The sequence below is a fragment of the Kwoniella dejecticola genome, chromosome 2 (genome assembly GCF_000512565.2).
Source record: "Kwoniella dejecticola CBS 10117 chromosome 2, complete sequence".
Taxonomy (NCBI): Eukaryota; Fungi; Basidiomycota; class Tremellomycetes; order Tremellales; family Cryptococcaceae; genus Kwoniella; species Kwoniella dejecticola.
In genome coordinates this window covers 2,141,712-2,163,849 of record NC_089302.1, presented here as the reverse complement: position 1 = coordinate 2,163,849, position 22,138 = coordinate 2,141,712, and the positions used below count along the sequence as shown (strand labels likewise).

General features: G+C 48.1%; 8 protein-coding genes across 8 annotated transcripts; 6 read left to right on the top strand and 2 right to left on the bottom strand.

Annotated features, from left to right (window-relative positions):
- Positions 1–82: 82 nt before the first annotated feature.
- On the top strand, positions 83–4,108 carry I303_102237 (uncharacterized protein; the record flags this gene model as incomplete). Its single annotated transcript, XM_018404983.1, has 5 exons — positions 83–314; positions 482–2,949; positions 3,067–3,272; positions 3,381–3,488; positions 3,634–4,108. The coding sequence occupies 5 exons, from the start codon at positions 83–85 to the stop codon at positions 4,106–4,108; spliced, it is 3,489 nt and encodes a 1,162-aa protein (XP_018265264.1).
- Positions 4,109–5,085: 977 nt separating this feature from the next.
- Positions 5,086–8,412, top strand: I303_102236 (uncharacterized protein; the record flags this gene model as incomplete). Its single annotated transcript, XM_065968502.1, has 13 exons — positions 5,086–5,412; positions 5,544–5,571; positions 5,694–5,838; positions 5,938–6,200; positions 6,292–6,546; positions 6,632–6,691; positions 6,758–6,885; positions 6,963–7,077; positions 7,171–7,284; positions 7,357–7,384; positions 7,448–7,555; positions 7,613–8,134; positions 8,214–8,412. 13 exons carry the CDS (start codon positions 5,086–5,088, stop codon positions 8,410–8,412), a joined length of 2,292 nt encoding a protein of 763 aa, XP_065824574.1.
- An 876-nt stretch (positions 8,413–9,288) lies between these two features.
- On the top strand, positions 9,289–11,344 carry I303_102235 (uncharacterized protein; the record flags this gene model as incomplete). The annotated part of the gene is made up of 10 exons (XM_018404985.1): positions 9,289–9,387; positions 9,501–9,560; positions 9,679–9,761; positions 9,862–9,889; positions 9,985–10,125; positions 10,217–10,290; positions 10,373–10,527; positions 10,596–10,686; positions 10,762–10,826; positions 10,911–11,344. The coding sequence occupies 10 exons, from the start codon at positions 9,289–9,291 to the stop codon at positions 11,342–11,344; spliced, it is 1,230 nt and encodes a 409-aa protein (XP_018265266.1).
- A 462-nt stretch (positions 11,345–11,806) lies between these two features.
- Positions 11,807–14,164, top strand: I303_102234 (uncharacterized protein; the record flags this gene model as incomplete). The annotated part of the gene is made up of 12 exons (XM_065968501.1): positions 11,807–11,930; positions 12,119–12,444; positions 12,618–12,713; positions 12,813–12,851; positions 12,946–13,176; positions 13,354–13,391; positions 13,457–13,474; positions 13,578–13,636; positions 13,701–13,725; positions 13,814–13,830; positions 13,899–13,945; positions 14,069–14,164. The coding sequence occupies 12 exons, from the start codon at positions 11,807–11,809 to the stop codon at positions 14,162–14,164; spliced, it is 1,116 nt and encodes a 371-aa protein (XP_065824573.1).
- Positions 14,165–14,306: 142 nt separating this feature from the next.
- Positions 14,307–15,216, top strand: I303_102233 (uncharacterized protein; the record flags this gene model as incomplete). The annotated part of the gene is made up of 4 exons (XM_065968500.1): positions 14,307–14,371; positions 14,480–14,526; positions 14,621–14,721; positions 14,947–15,216. The coding sequence occupies 4 exons, from the start codon at positions 14,307–14,309 to the stop codon at positions 15,214–15,216; spliced, it is 483 nt and encodes a 160-aa protein (XP_065824572.1).
- A 384-nt stretch (positions 15,217–15,600) lies between these two features.
- On the bottom strand, positions 15,601–19,006 carry I303_102232 (uncharacterized protein; the record flags this gene model as incomplete). Its single annotated transcript, XM_065968499.1, has 6 exons — positions 15,601–15,742; positions 15,890–16,086; positions 16,234–16,435; positions 16,548–17,243; positions 17,335–17,627; positions 17,723–19,006. The coding sequence occupies 6 exons, from the start codon at positions 19,004–19,006 to the stop codon at positions 15,601–15,603; spliced, it is 2,814 nt and encodes a 937-aa protein (XP_065824571.1).
- A 417-nt stretch (positions 19,007–19,423) lies between these two features.
- I303_102231 (uncharacterized protein) lies at positions 19,424–19,773 on the top strand (the record flags this gene model as incomplete). The annotated part of the gene is made up of 2 exons (XM_018404988.1): positions 19,424–19,636; positions 19,753–19,773. 2 exons carry the CDS (start codon positions 19,424–19,426, stop codon positions 19,771–19,773), a joined length of 234 nt encoding a protein of 77 aa, XP_018265269.1.
- Positions 19,774–20,136: 363 nt separating this feature from the next.
- Positions 20,137–22,100, bottom strand: I303_102230 (uncharacterized protein; the record flags this gene model as incomplete). Its single annotated transcript, XM_065968498.1, has 6 exons — positions 20,137–20,205; positions 20,299–20,394; positions 20,446–20,616; positions 20,781–21,302; positions 21,529–21,656; positions 21,797–22,100. 6 exons carry the CDS (start codon positions 22,098–22,100, stop codon positions 20,137–20,139), a joined length of 1,290 nt encoding a protein of 429 aa, XP_065824570.1.
- Positions 22,101–22,138: the final 38 nt, after the last annotated feature.

Below are 22,138 nucleotides of genomic sequence, written 5' to 3'. Positions count from 1 at the left end.
CAATAGATCTCGATAACATCAGTCTCCTTTGATGCCATCAAGCTTCTTACCAAGTACAACTCCCAGTCCGTCGTCCTCTTCCATGCCTCCATTCGGGCGACCACCATCGTCCAACGCTTCAAATCCGCCTAAACCAACCTCGGCAAATGGAAGCGCTAGCACCAGTCCAAGCATCTCAACCTCTCAGCCTGGAGCAGGTGCTGCGGGAGCTAGAAATGGGTCGACTCCAGCTCCGACCGGTGGAACAGGTCTGAGGCCCAGCTATGGGTTCATGAATGAGCGCGAAAGAGAGAAGGAAAGGGAACGGCTTAGAGGTGAGTATCAGATTCTGTTTGGCCGATAGTCTCGTGCCTTATTTCGCTCGGTACAATCAATCTCATTTTTCACATGCATACAAAGAACGATCGGCTGACACCGAGCATCCCGTCTCCCATCTCAAAAACCCCCACCCAAAAACGCATTGTTGTCATTCATCGCGCAGAATTAGCCAAAAGATCATACTCCACGTCCTTACCTCGACCTAATGATCCCCCTCGTCAGTCAACTGCAACGAGCAACCCGTCCTCAGCCAGTAATACACCGAGAGAAGAACGACCCAACCCATACGCTGCCTCCAGCTCGACCCCGTCAAATCCATCCACGAGAGCTGATTACATGACAAGTGGTTTTGGAACAGGTCTCAATCGGCTCGGAGCAGGATACGGCCTGTTTGGTGCTGGAGGCATGAGGGAATATGAGGTACGAGAAAAAGAGAGGCAGGAACGATTAGCTAGAGAACGCGAGCGCGAACGTGAACGAGAGAGGGAACGCGAAATAGCACGTGAGAGGGACCGAGCTGCCAGTCGACCTCATTCGATCGAAACGTCTCCATCACATCGAAACTCCACCGCTGCAAACCCTTACTCTCGTCCCTCTTTACCTCCTTCGCCCACCGCATCGCGTAATCTCGCCGCTCCGGCCTCAGCGAATTCAGCAGGGAAACCATCTGTGTCCCCCCAAATCACTCCTGGCAGCGCTGCATCGGTGGCCAGCTCCACGCCTCGACCTAATTTACCTCTGCCCGGATTCGGGTCCTTGGGAACGAGATCTCTTCCGTCGCCCTTCGAAAGGGACGCCAGAGAACAATCGAACTCGACTACTATTGGTGGACCAGGCCCAATTCCTCCTTCTACCCAAGACTCGGCCAACGCGTCCGGTCATCGACGAACACCGAGTGGGTCAAGTGCACGAGGAATGGAGCCCCTGCCAAGTCTGAATACCACTGGGCCTAAAAGTCCGGTCAAAACTACCACTCAAACCGCTGCCAGTGCTAGGTCATTGTACGGGGCGCCCCCTTCGTTGAGCGAAGCTGCCAGAAACAGAGAAGCTCAACAACGTTCTCCTGTGTCCAGGCTGCAAACAACTGTTCCTCCCCGTGAAAGAGACTCGGGCGTATCACCGACTACTGCCACTGCTCCGAAACCCACTACCTCGACCACAACAGGCACCCCCGGTACAGCCGCGTCCAATCCTGCTGGGGCTAGCGGAACCCAGAATCAGAATACTAGAAGTCCTTTTGGCTCGTATGGCGGGTTTGGTGGACCAGTTTATCCAGGAGGCTTTGGGGGTTTCGGATTAGGTGGATTTGGTGGATACGGAGCATTTGGACCTAGATGGGGTGATCGAGAGCGTGAGAGGGAGACTGTTGAACAAAGGGAGAAAAGAGAAGAGGAGCGAAGGAAAAGAGATAAAGAAATAGCCGAGCTTAGGGTGAAAGCTGAGAAAGAAAGAGAGGAAAGGGACGCAAGGTGGATTAAGGAACGCGAGAGAGCTAGAGCAGGCATGGGCATGTCTGGCACTGGTGCAAGCAGTACTTCTTACGGTGTAGAAGCTTTCCAGCCTCCCAGATCGAATGCCCTTTCCACTGCCGCCAATACGAACGGTCAAAGAAATACTGGTATTGATCCGTTTGGTCGAAGACAGCCTGCCCCGACAACTAGCACCCAAGCCTCAGCTACATCTGCGAACGACAAGGCGAATCTCACACGACATATCGAAGTCATCCATCAACCTGAACCAAGGGATCAAAGGGATCAAAGGGATTCCACTGCAGCCAAACCATCGGCGCAAAATACCGGTGCGGACGGATCAGTGATCAACCAAGTCGCACCTTCTCGCGAGCCCAGGCCGTATGGGTATAAAGCGGAGCCCAAGGATTATCAATATACCCCTCGAGACAAGCGACCTCGAATGGACGCAGCAGTCGAAGAAGCTCAGAACGCTCATCGTCGAACGTCCAACGCCAAAGCTTCCAAGCGAAGAAAAGAGGAAGACAAGAAAGCGCATGCCGACGCTGGTGCACCGTCTAGCAAAGAACGAGATTGGGCTGCTTTAACCAATGTCACCTCGAAGACATACCCTGAAGTGGGATCCGGACAAGTCGAGCGGTGGCTGACCAATTGCCCGGAACTCAATAGGGTTGTGGCTCATGAAGTTTACTCTGGGAACGACTGGACGATCGCCAAATGCAGGAAAACGGCTGAGCATGAAGGAGGTCTGATCATTGTTAGAATCGGTGGAGGATTCTTAGGATCCGATTGGAAAGTCAGAGGAGAAGCTGGATGGGATGAATCGCTACCTACCCCATCACCCGAGGTCGTCTGTGGAGGAGATATTGCGTCAGAGAGAGAGGTCTGGGGAACGGACGTTTACACCGATGACTCGGATCTGGGTCTGATCCTCATTCATGCCGGATGGCTGAGATGGTCTTCTGGAAATACCGGTGCATCCAGGGCTGGTGACTCCAAGAAACCTAATCCCAGAGATCGAGATGTGATCAACGTGACCGTTCGCCTTGTCCCTCGACTTATTCGATACACGGCTACCGAGAGGAACGGGGTGGTCTCGAGGGGCTGGGGTAATGGACATGATGGAAGTTCGATCGTTGTAGAGCGCGTTGAGCGTGTTGCTGTGAGTTTTTCATCATCACATCTCTCCTCACTCCTTTCTCCCCTTCTCTTCACTAGAAACACTTGGGTGAAAAAAAGAAACGCTGATTGGTCTCTTACTGTTGCAATGTGGTTTCAGGTCAACAAGACGTATATCAAATCGTCCAAACGGAAATCGAGAATGTACGAATGGGCCAAGCAACGTCAATTGACCGCTCCTTTACCGGAAGATATCCCTTCAAGCCAAGACGATATTGATATTACAACGGTCCATGACTTAGGAATGGAAGAAAGCTTGATGTTCTGCTCGAAACTGCTCAATGAGAAATATCAGGTTCCAGCAGGGTGAGTTGATTCTTCCTCCTCCCCATCTCCATATTTCTCATTTTGTTGTGCATAGAGCATAGGCATACGGGATGCTAATGGTTTTACGGATGTTTGTGATTTTGGTAGATTGGTTTATCATCCTGATGAATTACAGGAATGGTTAAGCAATCCTTTGGAACTCAGCAGGACACTCTGGACGCACGGTATATCGTTCATTGGAGAGGATGATACGGAGTAAGTCATTCCCATTCCCATCCTCGTCCTCGTCCTCATTGTCTCCGTCTTCGTTTTCCTCCTCTATCACGCAAAGTTTCATCAGAAATAATCAGAAAGAAACTCTTGGCTAATCTCAATTTGATTCGGTATCGTGTTATGATAGATACAAAATCCAATTATCCGAGTCTTCTTCCATCTATAACCCCCTATTTGACCTGTTCAAAGTTGACCTTTCTGCTCCTGTCCCTGCTCCTCTTGCTCCTCTCACTCAGAGTCATGAGAATCCGAGAGAGCGCGAGAAGAGAAGATGGAAACGGAAACAACAAGGACATCGAGTATTCCGGAAGAAACCATTCGAAGATATCCATCTTATTCCTGAAGGGATCGCTATTCGATCTCAAGGGAATAAAGGGATGTTGATCCGACCGAAAGTGTATAACTGGTACCCCCTCGATGAGAATGGGGAAACGCGTTCGCCATCGGCTTTGTGGCTTAGTACATTTTATGAACGACTTGAGGATGATGTGGTTACGACGACTGATTATGATGGTGGAGAGGTAGAAGGTGAAGGTGAAGGTGAACGCAATGAGGGGAGCAAGACTAGTGGGGATAGAGATATCAAGATGGAGATGGTTTGATCTGATGTGGATGTTGACGATATTTGAGAAAAGGGTGAATCGAATCAAGATCTGTGGGCTGTAAATCGTGGGCCATTATCTATGGGACCATACGGTTGAGATCAGTGAATTGGGGGATGAGGGTATTTGATGGATTTGCATATTGTTATTTCCCAAGAAGTGAAGGAGGTTGGTTGGTTGTAGTCTTTTTTTTTTGGTGAGGAGGTGGAAGCCGAAGGAAACCTAAGTAAGCAGCGGCATATCTTGTATTTAGAATGGCAAATCAAAAATCAAATCAAAACGATGATCACACAGTCAGTTACAATTGCGTCCACGAACTATTCATCCGATCTCATGTGATGCATCTCATTTTGTGTGAATTTGGTCGATCACTGAATACTCTCTGCTCAATTTCAGCTCCTCATCGCTAGTGATAGGCCTGGCGAACAGGTGCAATGAAATCCAGTCAGCCAGACAGCCAGAAAAAATGCGAATGAATGGATGAATGAATGGAAGGATGACGTTTGTTTTCACCTCCACTTTACATGTTCGAACTCGGCAAGACAGCAAGACAGCAAGCAGCAAGACTACTTAGACACTTAGACACCTTTGCACTCCTTTCAACCTCTTTTGTCCTTTTCTGTTCTCATCTGTCCTATTCTGTCTTAGTATATCCTGTCCTGTGTTGTCCCATCCTACGCTGCGCCGTGTTATCGCTTGTCGACTGCAGCTGTACACGGCAAAAAGATCGACTAATCAAGTCCAGCTTAACCGATAACACCAATTCGGCTCTTCTCTACTCTCCAAATCTTATCCCCTTGGAGACCAATGAGCAAAATATCAAAGCATCAATGATCAACTGAACCTAAACTTCACATCTTGCGACCCAGCTTCGCAATAGAATAATTCACTGTCGGCTGGAATCCCTCGCCACTCAGGTAGCAGTACCAGTCCAAATCAACTCCAACAAATCTCTTATTGGCAGGCTCATACTGGAGATGCCGTTCAAACCGACATATCAATCAACCTCATCCTCGAATGGCCGATATAAACCCCCGCCTTTCTTGTATCTACGTACCTTCTTACCCGTCCTATCTCTGATCCTGCTCTTCTCATTCGGGCTGGTCAGTTACTCGCTGTTGAGTCATTTTAGAGGTCCAGCGGCGAAACAGCATCTGGGATGGCAAGCTTGGGATATCGTCGAGTCTTCCTCCTCCTCGGCTGGCGGGACTAGTGGAGATGAAGTTTTAGATACAGGGGATGGGAGTAGTACGAGTACGAATACGAATGGGACGATGGGAGCTAGTATACCTTTAGATAATTGGGTGAGTCCCCTTTTTCGAGATGAGAATGAGATCTCGACCATTCATTGCTTGTCGTCTCGATCATGATCCGCTGGTCCCGAATACGAGAAGAGAAAAGGCGAAGTTGAGCTGATTGACTTTGGTGCGAGTAGGATCCATTGGCTCTGCATACGACTGGTCGTGAGTCCCGATTCATCGAGCTTGGAAAACACTCTCATTGACATTAATCGATCTGCCTTGAGACGAGGTATCGAGACAGGTGTGGTTGCCTCTTCTGACTATTGTACGTTTGTTTCACTTAGTAACCGAAATAGCGGTGAAACCATGCTATTTCCCACCGTACCTGTTCCCGTCATATTGCGCTCCAGAAACCACTCCCGAACTGGACAAATTGAAGGGGAAATGGGTGATAGTTGAACGGGATATGAACCTGCGTACCGGGTTATGGTATGTCTCTTCCGTTGATTTCGTCTTCCCTCCTATAACGATATCTTCCGTATAAGTGACACAGGCGAATATCATGCTAATTCAGGAATTGGCCCGTAGGTATTTGAATGTGTATTATCGTCGGACCCGAAGATTAGATGTGGAGCTGATAACGGATCTTCGAATATTACCTGAACCGCTCCCCAAAGAAATGCATGAGCTGGAGAATGAAGGATGGCACAAGGCTTCAGGCGATTTGCATTCTGGAGTATGGCCTACCCAGCCGGAAAGCAGACTTTGGTACCGCACCAAATCTCAAGGATGGGATGATATTTGGAGAAGATCGACTTCGCATTCGGACACGAAATCGAGGCAACGGCAGAGTGAGTGAAAGTTGTGAAAATACTGTTGCTCTCACCCCACCGTCACGATGCTGATCAATTCTTTCACTTCGAACTTAATTCTTACTTACAGTCGACGAGGAGATTTCACCCTCGGACGACGTCGTTCCGGAAGACTCCGGCGAGACTTCTTCTGGGGGAGTTACCGAGATTCAGAATGGCGAATCGTCCAAAGTCGAATATGGAGACTATGTAACCGAAGTGGATATATTATATGGGGACGATGAGCCGTTCTTTGGATTCGAGAGGATCGAAGGACAGAAGGTCATGGAAGGGAAGAAAGGAAGATGGGAGAGTGTTGATATCGCCGTGAGGAAAGGTAATCCAGGTGAGCATGGTTCACAATCAACTTTGCGCTTTGTTGTCATACTCTACAAGAAGTGATGGACGGCTGATACTTCTACTTGGAACAGTTGCTCCAAGAGCTAGTGTACCCAAATTTCACAAGGACGGGACATTGAAAATCATGCAAAGTGAGCTCACAGTCCGCTCGATGTCTCCGAGTTGCCCTGAGGCTTTCTCATGTTGGGTGAGTGTAGTCGCCGACCTGCATTACTCGGTTGGAGAGGGCGGATGTCGAGATACGGATAAGACCCCTTGTGCTGGAGATTCGGATACTGCAACGTGGCTTGAACAAGCGTTGATACAAGAAAACCCGGATTTAGTCGTGAGTCCCTCTCTACATCCGTATCCCGTCGCAATCAAGGGTCGTCCATCATGGCTGAAACCGATACACTGTCTCAGGTATTCTCAGGCGATCAGTTGAATGGTCAAAGTACAAGTTACGACTCGCGGTCGGTATTAGCTAAGTTTGCTAAACCTGTTATCGATCGCCAGATACCCTGGGCGGCTGTGTTTGGTAAGTCGGAATAATTCGATCTCGAGAATCCTCCACAGATGGTAAAGGATAGAGGAGGATATGAGTGCTAAGTATGAAAGTGTGGTATTCTAGGCAATCACGATAGTGAGATAGTAGAAGATAGATCAGAACAGATGAGGGCTTTGCAACATATGCCTTACTCGCTTGCGAGAGCTGGACCCAAGGGGGTCGACGGTGTTGGCAATTGTGAATCTTTTCTCGTTTGCGTTCTTTTTGCGTTTTAGGTGTATTCAGACGCTAATGTGAATACAATTGCAGATTACATCAAGCTCCACTCTGCTGATGCGTAAGTCGGCTTATCGTAATTGGTCGAGCTTATGTGACATGAGCCGTAGCTGATGTGAGATAGGGACCGTAGTTCGAACATCCATATATTCACTCTTTATTTCCTCGACTCGCATTCGTACCAAAAGAAAACCTTGCCGTGGCGAAAAGCAGATTATGATTATCTGAAAACGTGCGTTTGTCGAAACCTCTTTTTATCTCCCAGGACTGACCTGGACATGTTTTGTAGATCTCAGATAGAATGGTATCTGAACGTGTCTTCGAGCATAAAACCGATCTCTCGACCATTCCAACCGGACGGAGGCTGGGATTTGGGAGGTATCTGGCCGCGGTCAAATAAACGAACCAAGCCATCTAGAATACCTAGCGAAACTCGAGCGGGTGAGGGCGACTCCGAGAAGATACTGGCAAAGCCAAATGCGATGATGTGGTTCCATATCCCACTTCCGGAAGCTTATCATCCGCCTGACAAGTCTGACTTGGGTGATGATGAGGTAGATGCCCAATTGGATAAGGGGGTTATGCTTGATGGACAGGGGAATTCGAAACACAATGGAGGATTCTTCTACAATGCCATCAAAGCGGCACACGAAGTCGACAAAGTCGGCCAAGATGATGAAGAAGAGGCGAGTGCGGATGTCGAGTGGAGTGAGCTCGGAGGGAAGAAAGATAAGAATAGGGCAGAAGTGAAAGTACTGAGTCATGGGCATTGTCATAATACCGATAGATGTAGGAGAGTCGACGGGATATGGTGAGTTCTTTGCCTGACACATATATACACACACGTATTCAAGACTGTAAGTGCTGATGACAATCCCACACTCGGGCAGGATGTGCTTCGATGGCGGTTCTTCGTATTCCGGCTACGGCCAATTAGGCTTCGACCGTAGAGTCCGGATATACAATATATCGCAATACGGCGAGAAGATCGAGACGTATAAAAGGCTTACAAACGGCGAGATTGTTGATCGGCAGGTATTGGTCGGCGAAGATGCGCCGAGTGGATGGGGCGTAGATCAAGGGTTATGATAGATGGTGTACTGTACAGCATAACTACTGATGGAGTGTTTCGAAGTATCTGAGTCTGTAGGTCGGGATGTTATTTGTATATTCTATACTGTACACGTGCAAAAATGGGAACGTATAGCTTTGAGATTATTCATGAGACACTCAGCGGTACGTTCGAGGAAGAATCAAATGAACATGTAGCGAGGGATTACACGGACATGGCGGGACTGGACTGGCAATGACAACGAATGTAGACCTCCTTTCGGGGTTAGAAGGGAATCTGCGATGGACAGATCTACCTTCCTTTGAGTGACTTCTTCTTAAGGACCCGAAGATCATTCCGGAGGATCAAGACATGCATTGCAGAAGAGGGAGGGGACAGGGCGTCATCTGGAGGTATTTGCAGTAATTTGATTGATTGATTGATTAATTGACTGTTCTGATGGTGAATACTGTACGCAAGGGAATGACGACGTTTTGATCGTCAACAATTCTCAATCACTGATTGATCACTGATCCTTGGACGCGTGTATGCATGTATGCATGTATCGCTGTATGAGACCTTTCAACCTTAATCTGTTGATATCATTACTGTATGCAGGCAAAGAAAACCCTTTTGACAGCTTATTACATAGGCGTATTCGCCCTTTTACTTCGTAGTCAGTAACATTGCGCACTCTCTCTCCCCTGGCGTTGTCATCTTTGAGCCACAACCCCGATCTTCGACTGTCGACTGATCTTCATTCGACTTTTCTGCTCAGCTATCAAGACAAGACAAGGCAATTCGACCACTCCATAGCAAGGACTTCCAGAAGCTGAAGATCCTCAAGTAAGAGGTACTCATACTGCACAATCATAACGCCATCTAGAAGTACAAGTACAAGTACAATCAGTAGGATGAGCGGACTAAAGTCGAATATGGATGGGGAACTCGGAAAGAGGGATTTAAGCGACTTGATCTGGATGGTCCTTGACACAAATCCCAAACGATTGATCGTGAGTCCTCGCAAGCCAAAAAGTGTGATGATATACCGTACGCTGTTTAGCGATTCAACGTGATCCAAGGACAAGGATCAATGCTGATTTTTTTGGTATCGATGATCGACTAGGGGTTCTCGGCGCTCGCTACTTCAGTAGAAGGTCTGGTGTTAGGCATTATACTTTGTCAAGTGAGTAAAGTCAAATTTCAGCAAGATTGAATTAGATCCGAAGCCTACCATAGGTATTAGGTATTTCTACTAGCAGCTGACCTACAGGGTGCGCAACTATCTTGACAAATTGAAATAGACAACAAGGTATCTTACCAATTTCGGACGCACGGATCCTCTGTGGGCTGTCATCGCAATCCTCCTCGGTGCCGCTGTCCTCTTGTAAGCGTCAAATATAATCTCCAGGGCGTCCGGTAACATGATGATGCTCGAAGCTGAATGCTTCTGCTCAATTAATGACTGTGATGCTATTGTGACGCAGCGCTCAATTAGCGATGAATCTCTGGCAGGTAAGTGAATAACCAACAGTCGTCCAATCGTCCCCTCCGGCGAAGTACGCAGGGATTCAAATACAGGATGTCAAGCTAAGCATCTGCATACTTAGACCTACGCGTTGATCGATAAAGCCGCTACGGATCTCCTGTCGATCGTAGTCAGCGACATCCGATGCAATATGACTGTGGTACTGTTCATTGGTATACTCAACTTCATAGCTGCTGGATTCTTCGGTAGGCGAGCTTGGCTTGTGAGTCCAGACTAACCTTCTGAATAGACCGGTTATATGTAATGGAACTGAGCTGACTTGCGGGATATGGCGTGTCTGTTCGTCTTCATAGCTGTCAAAGAAGAAGATATGGCTGTTGATTCCCCTCAGTATCGGTATTTTGTCCAGTCTAGGTCTGAGTCTTGGGTGAGCGATGTTCGCTACTCGGTGTGAAAATCAGCTTGGCATCAAGGTCAGAGCTGATTTCTCTGCAATATTCTTTTTGCAGGGTGGCGATCAGGGGATACGCCTTACCTTCACTCGCGGGGAGCCCTACTCCCGAAGATCTTGCGAAATACGATTTGTGGCGGAAGAACGATAATCGCTTGATAGTCATTTGGGCTGCGATCGCTCTTGTACAAGACGTATTTGTGTGCGCACTGAGTAAGTGAGACACTGTTGCGTAGCTGATGACCGCAAGGGGGGGTGCTGATTCTGGATTGAGCGATCAGTGACCGTGATGCTATTGAGGGAGAAAAGCGGACTGCAAGAGACCGAACATGGTTTGCTGAAATTGTTGATCAAGTTGACATACGAAACGATGTAAGCAGCGCTCGCTTTTGCTGCTGACGATGATGGTCGCGGGACTGATGATTAAGCGGGGCGCACTGTATGTAGGGCAGGACCGGTGTTTCTGAACGTCATCAATGTGATCGTCATTGCGATGCAGGGAGCTACCTTCGGTAAGTAGCTGCTTGTGATCGTCCGTCCCATGTGTACCATCATATAGCTACTGAGCTATTCATTTGTGTGTGCCCTGATCCTAGCCGACCACTCTAGACTCATCACCTGGATCCTCGGTCCCGTATACTTCTCTTCGATCCTCCAGTCGCTGAAGTACACGAAAGACGTCCAAAGGATCTTACGAGTCATTCCCACTCCTCGGACGGCCTCAAAAGAACATCGCGGCACATTACACCGAATCGAGTCCCCCTCTATCCCACTTACTTCAACAATTAGTACGAGGCAAACGCAGCATGTCAGATACGGTTCTCTCGCTGGCGCGAGCGTGAATACGACAGAGAGAAGTCCGACACTGAAGGAAAAACACCCTTTTGAGATACAGCATTTTAATCCAGATCCAGAGATGGGTAAGAGGGTCAGAACAGACACAATTGGGAGTATGCAAAGTGCGCTCGGTGAGGGTGAGAGTACGATTGTACTTGGAGGCGAGGGGGAGAAGCATGGTCCTCCGGCGTAATTACCCGTGAACATGCGGCGAGGTGAAAGGGAATATGATACCTTATAAAAAGTAAATTATTGGTAGCAGTGTTTAAAGTATAAGTTACTTATAAGTGATTGAATCGCATGTATGACTGACTAAGATGTACCGATCTCGAGAAAGCGGCAACATCACCGATTCAGGGTTGTAAGTTACGAGACTCAAGGGTGACTGACTTTTTTTCCTTTCGTTTCGGTTAACTCCTTGCTCTATTAATTCGGATTTGGATTTGGATCGATGACAGAATGACGATGTCGTGATGCAAGGTAGTGCAGTAATGCCGAGGTCAGCTCAGGTCCGGTCGAGCGAACGAACGTTGAAGACATTTTGGGAATTGGGATAAACAAAATCGTCGATCTTGTTAGACCTTTCAAAATACCTTATACCATCCTGGAGTCGACCCAAATAATCGCATCTACCTCTATCGATCTTTCACGCAAGATGCCGTACCTCGGATTGAGGGGCACGAAGCTTTTAGTAGCTATCTCAGCGACTGCCGGCGTGGGGTTCTGTCTCTTTGGGATCGATAATGCAGCGTTGGGAGGGGTTATATCCTCTGGACCGTGTGAGTCGGGTCAAGCCATAGTATGATCCTCCCTCCCTTATTACGAGTACAGAACGTAGATCCGGATGATCATTTGGTACGGACCTAAATATAACACGGATGCGGATGCGGACGAATGCATTAGAACGATGGAATGATGGGAATCAAGTAAAGCTGATATGATCTCTTCTTTCCTTGGCTTCGCCTAGTCGAGAGGAAATACAACCTCGATCCTACAGGCCAAGGCGCCATAACAGGCTCATACGAGATCGGATGTTTCTTCGGCGCCCTCGCATTCGCTATCTTCGGCGAACGATTCTCAAGGAGAATCGTACTATTATTCTGCTGTATACCTCTGATGGTGGGCACGGTCCTGCAGGTGGCTTCGTACGGTACGGCTCAGCTCGCTGTGGGCCGGGTGATAGCTGGTCTAGCGATGGGAGGGATCACGACGACGCTGCCGATCTGGCAAAATGAGACTAGTCCGGCGCATCTGAGGGGGACGTTAGTCTGTGCGAGTCTGAGTATGCTTATTGTGAGTACCGACTTCTTACTATGCCTTGGTCTGTCTCATTATTTCGCGTACCGTCATCATCAATCGTGGTATCTAGTACAATTGCATTACCTTTCGACAGACATCAACATCATTTCTACCATCTACGGTCTTTTGCTTTGACTGACACCGACACCTGCTTGTGAGAATCGCAGGTGGGCCAACTGATAGCATACTGGACGGCATATGGATTATTGGATAGATACGATACGGATTTCACATGGAGGTTGATGTTCAGCTTACAAGGGATGGTGAGTAACTCAGGCTTTGGCTTTGAACCTTGAGTTCCGGGACTCGACTTGACTTGACTTCTTGATGTTGAAGCTGACGCTAAAATGCTGTTGTGACAGGCTGGAATCATCATGGCAGGGTTGTTATGGGTAATGCCCGTACGTACGGATCCCTTTCATCCCTCCAATAATCACTTGCTCGCATGGCTTAGTGACAAATGTATGGCATAACATGATCCCTTAATCAAAATAGGAATCCCCCAGATGGCTCTTATCGCACTCTCAGCCGGAAGCAGCCCGTCGAGTCTTATCGGCCCTTCTCGATCTTCCGACAGACGCGGCAAAAGTGTCGCAGCAGATCAACGAGATTTCGAAAGCCAATGAGTTGGAGAGGGAAAGTGCGAAAGGATGGAGTGATTTGTTGCGGAAAGGGGATGATCAGGGAGAGAAAAGAAGGATGTTGACTGTGAGTCATGTTGTTCTTGTCTATTTGATTCATCTGCTTTACTCGTCTGATCTACTGTACATGTTGGAAGACTGACTCAACGATCGCTATTATGCTTTGACTCAGGCTGTCGTGATTCAAGTGAGCTATGCGAAGACACATATCAGGAGGTCCGCTCTGGGCACTGTGAACTGACATTGATGCTGGCGGCTCCAGGTCTGTCAAGCTTTCTCAGGATCGACCATCTTGTCCTAGTGAGTCGATGTGTCAAGTATGGCAGGAAGAAGAGTGGGGCGAAATGCTTATTTCCCTTTTATAGCTACCTGACTACGATCTTGTGAGTCCGTCGACCTCAATCACCGCCCGCTCGAATGGCGCCTTACAAGAGAAACAAGAGTGTGTATTCAGGACGAACTAACCTGATTGGTGATTGGTCACAGCCAAGATGCCGTTGGGCTTACACCGCATATATCGACCTTGTTGTCAGGATACCTGCAGAGTGAGTCTCTCCTATTCAGTCCAGTAACTTACGGTGGCAGAAAACTGATTAGACATCTGTATAGTCTGGTTCTTGATCGCGAGTTTTGCGTAAGCCAACACCCAACGCTGATCAGGGCTCAGATACAGTCTGCTGACTCGACACTCGTGCTCCCTGTGATCTTCACCATGAACATAGGACTTGGTGGCTTATTGGTAAGGGAGGTCAATTGGACCCAGCTTGAGGTGACTGACCTCGATACATCCTTCATTGAATAATCTAGAACATGCCGGACGAAGAAATCTCTTCTTGATTACGGCTTTCGGGATGGTCAGTCCATCAGTCTAGTCCCGTCAAGTCACAATCCCACATCTGTTATCTTATGATGCTTTAACTCGTTGCTGTCTAATCTGCAATTGGAGCTAACTGACTTTGACTTCGAGAGGTCTTTAGGCAGTCGTCATGTTCATCATGGGCGGTCTCATTAAGGTAGGCAGTAAAGGCGCTGGGATCGGAGCTACGGTCATGGTATTCCTATACCAAGCGTGAGTTGAGTCCCTGTTGACTGTAGAGTATAGTCTGGCGTATCTCTCTTCTTCTTCTCAATCCGCAGACTCTTGCAGTAAGGGCTCCGTGAGTAGGCTCGAGACTGACCTTAAAAGTGTTCGTTAGGCTATTCACATTCGGCTGAATGGCTGGCGTATGGGTATATTCGTCCGAGATCAATCCCCTGAGTTGGCGATCTAAAGGCATGGGGTGAGTCTGAGTTATGCTTGGCTTCAGCTTCCCATCTTACCTTTTCGCTCTTCTTCGAACCGACTTAGTCATTCCAGAGTTCAAATTGATGTCTTTCCCAAAACTTAGCCTCGCCGTTGCTTTACAATGGTTATTCGATTTCGTCCTTCTCATGGGTGGGTCGTAACTTGTTCCTGTCCGAGGAAAAGCTCAGAGCAAATGTCTGAGACGCCTGTCCCGCTCATCGTATGCGACGTACGCGTATAATAGTCACACCCATCGGAATCGCGAATATCGGATATGGCATGTTCCTCTTGTTCGGCGCATTCAACTTGACTTTCATCCCTTTCGTCTATTTCTACTGTCCGGAGGTGAGTTTGAGTACGGCGTGGCGTTTTTTTCCTTCGCGGTTTCCTGTATCTGTAATCTCGAATTTCGAATTTCGCATCTTGCGCTTCACCTCTCCATGCTTGTGCTGCAACTCAACCTGATCGAACTCGTCCAATCTGCTTCGGACCCAGTCCAAGGGAATAAGGGACAACGACGAGAGCGCGAGTAATGGCTAACTTAACCGATTTGCTTTGTACTGTACATAGACCGCCGGTGTCCCTCTAGAATCCATCGACGCATTCTATCTACCAGGCTTGGATCCCATCAAAGAATCAGCTCGAATAAGGAAAGATTTGAAGTTCAAGCTGAAGCTGAAGTTGCAAAGTGGCACGATGACATCAGGTTTAGCGGACACGAGTCTGGCGGTGATTAGTCAGGTCAAGATAGGGTCAGACAACGAAGTAAATGCGGATGTACTTGCAGGTGCGGAGAAAGCGCAATTGGAAAGACCGATAGCGAGGGAGTCGACTATATGATCGACTGAGAATATAATTCAGTGAATAGATACTATAGAGACTGATACTTATACAGGAAGGCTTGTATGCATATACGCATATATATCGCTGTTATCAAGAACAGGAGTGAAAACTGCAAATTGCAATTGCCGACGGACAGACAGACGATCGGCCGATCGCCTCGCTCATGTCTTAATGTACAATGACTTCAAATTTGTAGCAGGATCCAAATGTACTGCATCATCGCCTTGCATTGTATTGCATTGCATTGCACAACATATGATTGTCACCAAGCACGGTACACGCGACCAAGCGTTCATTCTTCTTACATCTTACTCGTACAATACATGTCAATACAACACAACGATGTCCAACGGAAACCGACCACCCAGCATGCTTCGCATTTCATTTGGTCAGAGCAGTCGCCGTGGACGTACTTGCTCTCTGAGTAATTCGTTCAATTTCCAATTTGATCTCTTTCAAAGCTTCGTTGAGGGCTTTCGAATCTTCGTATTTCCTCTGAGCGTTCGCGTCGGATATATATGTCCTGTTGCATGACAAACAAATAAGCGATCTAACGCTCGTTCTCATTCTAGTCCTCATCATGGGCGAAATAAGATTTTCGGATGATGGCGATATGGGAGGATGAAATGTCAAATCCAGTTAAGTCAGAAACAGACGTCCTTCGACTTACTCTAATTGGGCTTCTTGTTCAAGCAAAGGCTGAAGGACCACAGCGATATCTTCAACTTCCCTCTCCAGCTCACTCGTCGGCGTAGTCGTACCACTTCCATCGCGCGACATGGACAACGAGTCGGCGAGAGACAATTCGTGGATCCTCATTGATCTTCGCTTAGCATTCGCCGCTCTCTTCTGTAGCTTTTGTAGGGTCTACAAGGATGATTCCCATGAAGAGATACGCAATTGGCAGGTCAGCCTTGATCATACTCTTTCTGCTATACAGTCCCATATCATTTGCATGTGAGGATCCAGGAAGAAAGACAGAAAGCATGGAAGAAAGAGGACCATCCCGCGCACCTGTAACTTGACCATCTCTCTGGCCAAAAAAGCAGCCGCACTCCTAGCCACAGCAGACTGAACTACTGCCTGGCTCGATCCTTCCTCGCAATTCAGCCCTCCTATCCTCTTGGAAAGGTGCTCGTATTGCGTCAAAAGGGTTAAGAGCGCTTTGTGCGTCTGTAGAGTCTCGGGAGAAGGTTCGAGCGGATTATCAGATTCCCTATATACATCGAACAGATCCACAAATCCACAAATCAGCTCATTTTCGGATCAGTCAGCAGGGGTTTGAACCTTCCAAACATATGAAAGCGCCAATCAATTGCAGCACTCACGTTAGATCAGCCAATTGATCTTCGAATTCAGGCATCAACTCCTCAATATCACCTTGTAATCCCCTCAAGGCAGTATACAACCTCGTAAACCCAGTTACCCTTTGTCTATCTTGCATCTTCTGTTTTCGGGAAACTACCGCCCAACAGTCTCGGCAAACTCTACATCCTTTGACTTGCACTTCTTTAGGTTGTTGCGGTAATGGTATTTCCCTTTTCTCTCCATTAATCATACCATTCACAGTCGCATTCGGATTCGCGGTGCCATTGCTATTGGCATTTTCTTCTTGATATTCGTTAATCGAGTCGATCGAATTGGAATTCAGACTTCCGCTAATTCGCCCCTTCCTGATCCTGCTCGCTTTCGGACTATTCTTCGTATTTGAGTTCGCTTCTGATGAGGGGTAGGGGGAGGGAGAAGAAGACTGATCTTCCGTCTTCATCCAACCTACAAAACCTTCTTCCACTTCTTCGCCTCTCCCGGTCTTCCAATCTGCTACTAGCAACAACGAACATTTTTCTCTTCTTGTTCCGGGCGGTAGACCTCCTTGAGAGGTCGACGAGGTGGCATCAGGATCAGCAGGTGCGAAGAGCTGGATTTGGACAGCTAAGAGAGCAGGCGGTGTAGGAGGGAGTGAACAAATTATCTTGCCGCATAGTCGACAGTGGTGTTTCCTATTAGACAGGGAGAATGTTGATCTACCATAATACGCTCGTCAACCAGGCATCCCCACCAAGATCTGGTTCATCAGGGAAAAAGAGATCATCATAACGGAACCCCCACACTCACTGGCATATCCTGCATTTTTTGACTTCATTATCATCTTCCCACTTTACGATCGCCTGTTCAGCCGCCCTTTTCTTTCCCTCTTCCCCGCCCGGACCAGAATTCTTGAAACCTTTCCAAACTTCTTTCGGCTTCAACGCATCCAGCGCTCCGTCTATTGAGAGTAAAGACCGACGCTTATCGTTCCCGCCTCCAGCTAATGACGATAGGGAGAATGTTGAAGAGGACGAACGGGTCAAGGTGGGTACTGTGGGGGTTGATGTCGGCACTGTTGGGTTGAAATGCAGATCAACGAGCTGCAAAAGGTCAGATCAGATTAGCAATCTCTCAATTGTCTGTGAGGGGTGACGAAGATCATTCCCATAGGTCAAGGTCGGAATAGACTACGCACCTTTGCCCACCGTCTACCAAGCCTGCCCTCTTCTCGATCCCTGTCTTCCCCTTTGACCCTTCTCGCCTGCAAGAACTCCTCCGTCCTATCGTTTCGTACGCCCTGCGGCTGAAACCCAACTTTGTATGGCATACCAGCGGACTTCATATTCGTGTTCGTCTTCGTGATACTACTTGATCTGCTTATTGAAGCTATTCCGAATGAGCTCGTCCTCCGATGGCTGTTCGAGGCGGTTGAAGAGTTCCTGCGGTGTCCGCCTAATGGGATACTAGATGATGATGCATTGGGATTCAAGTGGGACGGGCCGTGCAGATTGGTAGTAGAGGAAGAAGCGATGTTTGAGGATGAAGTTCTGGGCAATCCACTGGGTGTGGAGGTACCTGAAGACGATGTATTGGGTTGACTGGCGGATTTACCAAGACCCACTGTTAATGCTGATGTGTTGTTGTTGTTATTATTGTTGGTAGTAGGTGCAGCTGTGGTCGAATTTGAGTGGCCCAATCTAGCCAAGTTGGCAGGTTGAAGGATCTTCTTAGTAGTTAATGTTGGTGTCGAGGTAGTATGATTTATAGTTGGGGCGGCGGGGGCCTGGGGCAGTCTGAAAGTACTTCCATTGCCTGGTCCCGGGGCAGGCGATGGCGAGGGGGAGATGGATAAGCCGAACGCCGAACCATTGCGCGCATCCTCCGGAGACGTAGACGTAGATGCAGAAGTATTACTTCCTTGACTCTGACTCTCGGGAGGAGGTATAATCACAGGAGTCTGACCGGAATTTGATGCGAAGCTGTTAGACCTTGATCCGAACCCATCTCGATTCAAGTTGTTGGAAACTTGCGAAGCGACACTAGCTACTCCGTTCAAAGTGTTGGTCAGAAACTCCCTCGATCGACCTTCGCCCCTTGGAGCCCAGGTAGAGAGCCATTGTTGAGCTTTGTCAGCTGCTAAGCCGATATCGAACGCTGCTGGTCCTGGTCCGCCTTGCTGAGCCTGAGACTGATTTGGCGGGATAAACGGTGAGTTGGTAAGTGTGTTCCCGCCTGATGCGGTCGATGAGGCGGATGAAGTGGATCGAGTACGTTGCACGCCTATGGGAGGAGGAACGAGAGCGGGAGAAGATGGGTTGGAATGGTTGGATGAGGAAGATGATGGGCGGTTATTTCGCCCAGTGTGGTTGGTGTTGGGACCGGGATTATTGTTGAAAGAGCCGAATCTGCGACGTGGAGGATTGAGATCTGCTGGAGGGGGTGTAGTTGTGAGTTGAGGTAGAGTGGGTGTTATACTCATCTTGCTTGATAAGGGCTAGTCTGGCTATATCATGGTGTTCAGTCTTGAAAGAGAGGGAATAATAGTATAGTAATAGATGATGAGCTGTTATGATTCCAGATAAACCATACAAGCGCACGGGCCGGCAATGCACTTACTCGCCTACGACAACGATGATATGGCGTAACCCGACACAGCCACGTGGAATCATGTTCCTGTCTGGAGTCAGGCACCAACCACAAAATCCTCGGCATGTGGGTGTGGAAGAGCGGAGTTGAGCTTTGTTGAGCTTACTTTCTCTCGGAAATAAATCCAGTACGAGCGAGAGCGAATCACCTTATCCAATACGAGACAGCGATCCACCATTGACAGGAATCCCAGTAGCGAGACCCCTTCAGACTTACTCGCTCTGGCCCAATAGCTAATCCACGAAGCAAGATGGGCCGATCAGCGAAATTCACTAAAAGACCCTCGAAAGACGCTAAAGCCCGATCGAAAATAGCCAAAGAGAACGCCAACGCTAAAGCACCACGTAAATCACCCAGTCCTCAACCTTCCGACGAGGAAGAAGATGAGGAGGGAGGAAATGATAGTGCAGCGACGACGAAGACGAAGAAGAAACGTAAGTTGATGAGAGCTAAAGTGGATAAGGTGAGTCGAGTCCTTCGTCAATTGATCGCCCCGAACCACAGCCTGCAGGTATTCAGCAACCCCCATGCATACCCATATACGAAACGGACTGATCTTGGGTCTATCTTGTACTGTAGAAGAAAGCTGGCAAAGCATGAGACTCGATTTCGATTCACATACATTAAAGATGACCCGGAATCGCCTGACCGGCACCAAGAGTCCGAGGATTTCCGCGTATGTCTTGCCTTGCCATGCGCTGGCATCGCTAGATCAGGATTTAAGATCAGTCGGAGGCAGATGGTTTCGCCCTTACATCGCTCAACATCGAATCAGATAGCTCTAATGTTGTACTACATTGAAGATCCGTAAATATGCTGGACGGTGCAGAAGGAAGAGTAATATCGTAGTATCGTGCATGCCATGATGACCTTCGGACCATCTTCGGCCTCGCTTCGCCCATACGATCTGGACTATGCCGCTTTCATAGATCCAGAACATCCGCGATACGATTAGGCTTGTCATTACAATTTCTTAGCTTTGACCTGTAACCAGATCCTATACATCTGTTTTTTCTCTTTCCGATTGACCAGCTGCAGCATTTTCCCAACAGTCAGCTTCGTTTTCGTTTCCGTCACGGGCTATCGCGTTCCCGTTTCCATACGAATTCGCGGTGAGGGACATACCAATCGTCGATCTTCGCCCAATTGCAAAACTTCAAACATCTTCTTCTCTACTCCTCTTTCTTCTTCTCCTTCTTTTGGTCCTTCTTGAGACTGTACCTCCTGTTTCATTTGTTGGTCCTTTGTTGAAGAGTGCGACGGCGGAGCCACAAGCATCCTCTCCAATTCTTCCTTCTCAAAGAAATACACCCTCGTTCCATCTCCTCGGATGTACAGATTCGGTATTTCAGGATCTAACAGACGATCTTTCTTTATTCGTAATTGCGCTAGATCGTGTCTTCCATAATCGCGTATCAGGAGCAATCCACCGGGTTTGAGTGCCTAATTTGCTCGATCATCAGCAATTATATTGATATTAAGATCGACATCAGAATTAGTCGCTCTCCCAGAGTGATGTTGGGCCATCGATCTTCGCTCGTATCAGATTCCGATTGCAATGAGATTATGACTAGAAGAAGAAGTAAGGGGAAAACAAAATAACACACAGTATACAGATTCCGTATTGCCTGATCCCATTCTTTCGGATGCAGAGCGGACAAAACGAAAATCACCGAGATGACATCGACTGTACCTGGTTGTATACCTTCGGGCAATGAATATCCCTCATCTGCTTCCCTGTCCAAGCTGAGAGTGCTTACACCTTGTTCTAGTGTTGTAGACGATGACGATGTCATTGGTGCTGATGTTGAGGAAGCTGAGGCTGAGGCTGAGGCTGGAGTGGAAGAAGAGGAGTTTGGTGACGTAACAGAGGAAGTTGTTGTTCTTGAAGAAGAAGAAGAAGAAGAAGAAGAAGAAGGTTTCGAAGTGATATCCCATACACTAGCATGTAGTTCCCCCAAGCCATGTTCGGCACGAGGATACATCTTATTGGCCTTGACCACCTCCACCGCTCTTGCACTGTAATCCGTAGCGTAAATGTGTAAATCCGGATTCTCGTTTCGCATAAGCAAGGGGAAGACGGTGTTCCCTGCGCCGCATCCTACTTCCAATACGATCTTTGGGCCTGCCTACGGAGATGGAGATGGAGTGAAGGCGAGTGCGAGTTTTATCAACATGGAGTTAGCTTGATCAAATTGACTACTGCGCGTATACTTGTGAGAGAGTCTTCATGAAGAGGCGAGCTTAAAAAGAATGGAATTGCGGTAGGGATTCTGATGTGAGGACGTGCGGTCTATGACATGATATGCAATATGACTGAACGATGCAAAAGAGGAAGGGGAATGCAGCACTCACATCAGCTTCACTACACGCTACCAACTCCGGAAACTCCAATCTGAGCCATTGTCGATCCTTGAAAAAGCCTTCTTCGTGCAGAGCGTAGAACTTATCCCAATAATGTGCAGGCTTCGAGTTGTATCCGTCTATCAGTACATTCTTGCAGTATTAGCTCATCTTGAACAGTATGCTCAGTCTCAGTCTTGGTCTCGGCCAATATCACTTCTTATCAATCCTTGCCTTGCCCTGCTTTGCTTTGAAAAGAGGGAAGATGTATATAGCTCACCCCTCAGACCCTCCGCTACCGGACTACTCCTATGCAGCTCCATGATCTCCTGCGCCTTCATTTTGAAATCTTCAGGCAAAGTAACGTGGTCCCAAGCATTATGTTCAAATACGTCTTTCTCACTATTCAACAATCTGGCTCCGAACGTTGAGCCGACTGGAGGTCCATTGGGTTTTACCCATTTATCAGCTACGCGCATTTTTCCTGCTAAGACCGGTTCCGGGGCGACTAGCGGAGCTGGACATGAAGCTGTAGATGCGGTTGTCGAGGAGGATGCCTCGGCTTGAGGGGGTAGTTCCGCCATTGTCGAGAAACTTCCTTTGGAGTGATAGGGAGCCAATA